At 39.2% G+C, this 4,706-nt stretch overlaps 1 protein-coding gene across 1 annotated transcript; it reads right to left on the bottom strand.

The window, feature by feature from the left end:
- Positions 1–434: 434 nt before the first annotated feature.
- LOC148736871 (uncharacterized) lies at positions 435–3,474 on the bottom strand. The gene is given in 4 exon segments (XM_088747699.1): positions 435–979; positions 982–1,254; positions 1,572–2,031; positions 3,388–3,474. Coding segments are annotated over 4 exon segments (1,365 nt in total).
- Between the last annotated feature and the right edge of the window lie 1,232 nt (positions 3,475–4,706).

Below are 4,706 nucleotides of genomic sequence, written 5' to 3'. Positions count from 1 at the left end.
TAATTTAATACAAGAGAACAGGTCTTATTCTCCTGGTAATTATTAATGGAAACATTTTGGGGGTGCTTGAACATACGCGCGTTAAAACCGCAACTGAAGGGACAACGTCGTCAAATTAGAGAAAGAAATCCCGCATTAAACATGAGCGGATAGAAATGTAGGTTGAATTCTCCCGCATCCGTCAGACGGCATATTTCGGCCACCAGATGAGTGAACTTCATTAATGACGTGAAGATCAGAAAAGAAAAGTGAGGGTCAATACTGGCATGATTACAAGAAAAACAAACAAAAAAAAAAAACGCAACAACTTCTGATCCGGCCCACCTGCATTTTTAAAAAATAAGATAATCATTAACTGACGATTAGGAACGATACGCCGTTCATTCGTTTCTTCCTCACTTTCCCATTCTGCTAAACAAAAGAGAAAGTCAGCATCATGATGACTTTTGGCAAGTACCTTTGCTGACAATCTCTTTCAGTAGAGCCAGGTACGGGGCCTTCTTAAGAATAGGCTTTGATGGTATCTTGAGGCCACGATATTCACATATGTGCTGCAACATGGGTAGCCTCAAGATTTTCAAAGAGTTCTTTAGCGCCATTTCACAAAGATCGTACTGATCGTAGATCAGGGGATGGTCAAGTTGTATTGACGTGACAGTCTCCTTTGCCTCGCTAAAATTACTCTCTTCCTGAGCTTCTCGGATCTCAGCGTCATCAGCATCTCTTTGGCGTACTAACGCACTCTGTCTTGAGAAGAAAGAGGTGATCTGGGTAGATGTGAGAAATTCCGATGACTGGGAAAGTCGTGCACCATCGGTGCCCCGGGCACGCCGCATATCTCGAGCAACTACCTTAGCGTCAAGCTTTAGGCCTGTCGTCGGCCCTATTCGAAATTTAGACGGAAGGTACGACTTTTGTTTTTCGTTGAATCTGTAAGCCTTCTTTATTACTCTGAGAGCCTAGCCTTCTTTCAGAGAAAGACTTTTGCCAACTCCATTAATGAATGCTTTTCTGGTACCCTGGTACATTTTTCAAGTGACAAGTGCTTTTCTAAGGCTGAAAGCCTTTCAAAAACACGGACGCAGCCGTCTTGAGGACAGGAATACACCCCTGGTCCCTGACTACGTTCCATGGAAGCTTCAAAAGATGTCTCTTGAAGCACATTTTCCTCCCTTGACGATTTGTGGTAGGTACTTTTAAAGGAACGAAAATCTCCTGCAGAAAATGATTCTTGCAGAATCCCTTGTCTAGGACCTTCAAAAATAGTAAGAGAAACATAAATATGACAGCCACACAGCTATGAAATAGATATCGTGAATTAACACACAACACTTTAAGGCAGCCCACGATACCACGTAAGAGGGGTTTAAAATACCCCCCTCCTTTTTTTTTTTCTTGTATTATGTTTGTTTGAGCAACATTTTGTAAACATTTAACCTCTTATGGAAAGTATCTTGTGATACATGCAAATAAAATGTTTCCTTACATGTAATTGAAACAAACCTGCCGACAGAACAGACTGTTATTAATTAGTAGCAAGGCCTGGATCCATTCAGGAACTATTAACTCACCAGAAGAGGATATTTCTATTTTGATTACTTTCCCTTGACCGACAGAATATGCGCGCCAACAGGAAATAGAGCCCATCGAAGTAAATTCAAAGTGGTTCAACTTGGTGATTCCTGTAATGGTTTGTGCATCGTCTGGCGTTTCTCCGATGGTATCCAAAGACACCACTCGTACACCTTCCAAACCGAGGTGGGATAGCAAAGCTTCCTTCAGGTCGTTGGCGGTGCAGACATCATGGCCTGGATTTATATAGGCCCTTATGTGGCTTTTACAGCTCGCAGCCAATCGATCTGCGGCCCCTTTCTCGCCTTGAGGGTCGCTGAAGTCAACGCGGACTACCTTCACCCCGGTGTTCGCTGAGATCTCTTGGCACCTCATGAGCGTGCGGGAGGAGTGGTAGCGACCGGCAATTACAAAGGTACAGATGTCAATTACAAAAGTGAATACAAAAATATAGGTATACTAATCACGAAGCCACGAGCGCATAATTAAAAACAGAAGCAGGCTTTGTTGATTTCAGGATATTACTGCTTCAATGTAGCCAGAACATGTTGCATTCTCAGGAATTATTGATCAATATATACATATTATCTCTATATATATGAAAAACAACCATTGAATTGTTTAAAAGTCATTCAAAAAACTGAGCAAGAGATATCATAGTTTTCGTACAGCTGAGGTCGTAATTTGCATAATGGTGATCGATGTAACATCCGTATGTACATTTTCGACACTGATTTTATTTTCTCTTTGCTCTCACGTAACTCTGAATGTATTATTTCCCTTTTACCTAATATCTTGTGGCATACCAGCCAAAATTTCCAAAGTTAAAGGTGATTTCAAAACCTTTTTTTAACCTGGCAGGGAATAATTAGATTAGCGTTTGTTTACACAACACATATCTTCTGCTCGCTCAGGACACAAATATCCGTGGTATTTTTAAAAGGAGGCGTTCCGATTCAAAGCACCAAATTTTAATCAGGTATTGAATAATGACATTTTATTACGAATATCTAGTTAAAAAGTTAAAAAATTATGTACCAGGTATACTTTTATCGCGTTAAATTTTACCTATTTTTCGCCCCATGTACAGCACTTTTTGAGGGTGTTGCTTAAGGGACAAAAAAAAGATCACAATATAGCTGTGTACGGAAAAAATTAACATAACACAAATAAATGGGAAGACTTTTTCTTGACACATGCAAAGTTTGTTGTTAACTGAATTCATTTCAAGCCTTCAACGGAGCTTGGGTTTTGCAGTGAATTTTGGACAATTTGCCAGGCGGAAAACCGCACTTAAACCGCGTTCTCAAATTTTCGCAAATTTCTGCAAAATCAACCCTCGTCGGAACGTTTAAACTTGATTTCTGAAAACAGTTTACCAAAGGGTATCGTTGGGCAAAATATGAGCAATTCACCAAAATGGTCGCTGACGGACGATTCTTGATTCTAACAGGCAGCCATTCTTAATTAGCTTTTTACTAGCACTTTCTTTGTAGTTTTATTGTTTGTTTACACCTGCAAAAAATGTGTTATATTTCGTACATGTATATATATACATATATTTACTGTATTTCATTCCATTCACTTGACAATGACCGAAGCACGGTCGAAACGTCGTGTTTTACCGTTCATTTTTATCGTCAAAAGACTTAATTATATTGCCATTTTTATAAAAGAATTGCTTATCAATTCTATAGTTTTTCCGTACTGGTTTTTAAACTTACAAGCATAATTGACAAAAATGTAAGCTTGAAGTGCATTGAGGCATTGTGAAATGCGCTATATAAGCCTAAGCACTACATTACATTTTCTTACCCAGTCCAACGTAACGATGAACAGAGCGCATGTGAGTTTCCATTGTCTGTTGGCGTGAGAGAACACGTTTACAAGCCGTACATTCATACTTCTCTCGGCCGTTAAGTTTAACTATTTTGTAAATTGATGTTCATTCCCATCCATGGTTCATACTAGCAGGCGTTAACACTAACTTTAAAAGTCATTTATCGCTACTTCGATCACCGTTCACAAGATGGCGCCCATGGCGCTGAATGGATCCCATGATCACTAGTCCCAATCTTTCAGGAGCAAAATCTTCACATGACCGACAGATGACCAAATATAATCCAATAAGGTGAAGGATCCAGGTTTGCCGCTCATTTCAAAGTTCTATTCCGCTCTACAACGACCTTTACTCGAAAGCTTTGTGCGTTGCAGTTGAGTCTTGCTGTTGTCTTTCCTGATCTAAACGTTTTGAAGCGTTCGCAGCATTATGTGGGTTCTGGTCGAATGGATCGAAGAAGGTCATAGCATAAGCGTCTAAAAGACAAAGACATAATACGTTATGGAAAGAAATCGCAACACGAATAAGACATGTCGTGGATGTCGCCATAAGAGGTAAAAGAGGGCACTCAGATTTTCAAGGCGAAAGTCATAGTAAGTATTACACTTTTTTTTTTGTTAATCGTTGTCATGTCTATCATTTCTCCTTCTATCGTTTGATTGCAGAACATATGAATATATATTATTTAAGAATTTTAAGCTTAGCTTTAAAAGTAGCTTTTCTAAGTTTCATTAGTTTAAACAGGATATAATGGTAATAAATGCTGCTTGGTTATGTCATTTTAAAGGTACTAAAGGTGAAGCTACAAAGCAGGAACTTACTTTGCTTGTTCCAGGTAATTTTGAGTTAAAGGTTTTTCATAACTTTTGCTCATGTGACAAAGCGAGGTGCTTTTTTGCAGGGTGACGACGTTACAGCCGACCAATCCTTTTCCATCGTCCTAGAAAAAAGCATTTCTGCCTTAGAGTACACTTTAAAGCTTTTATTAACCCATAGTCTTTTTGTATGCCTAAATCATTCGTGAAAACTCACATCACTTGTGGTTTATTTATATGACAAAGATCCAATATAAAACCTCCGAAAAATATGTAGGAACTGTCTCGGAAGATATGGAAAGCATGAGAGACACCAGCCTTGCAAGTACATATCAGAAGGCACTTTTCATATTTAACAATTATTCGCCTCAGGTTCGGTGAATATTGTCGAATAATCCCCGAGACTTCGTCTCGGGGATTATTCGACGATATTCACCGAACCTGAGGCGAATAATTGTTTTAGTGTAACTTCAGAGCTG

The sequence above is a fragment of the Stylophora pistillata genome, chromosome 2 (assembly GCF_964205215.1).
Source record: "Stylophora pistillata chromosome 2, jaStyPist1.2, whole genome shotgun sequence".
Classification (NCBI taxonomy): Eukaryota; Metazoa; Cnidaria; class Anthozoa; order Scleractinia; family Pocilloporidae; genus Stylophora; species Stylophora pistillata.
The sequence above is the reverse complement of the archived record's forward strand: the minus strand, read 5'-3'. Positions and strand labels throughout refer to the sequence as shown.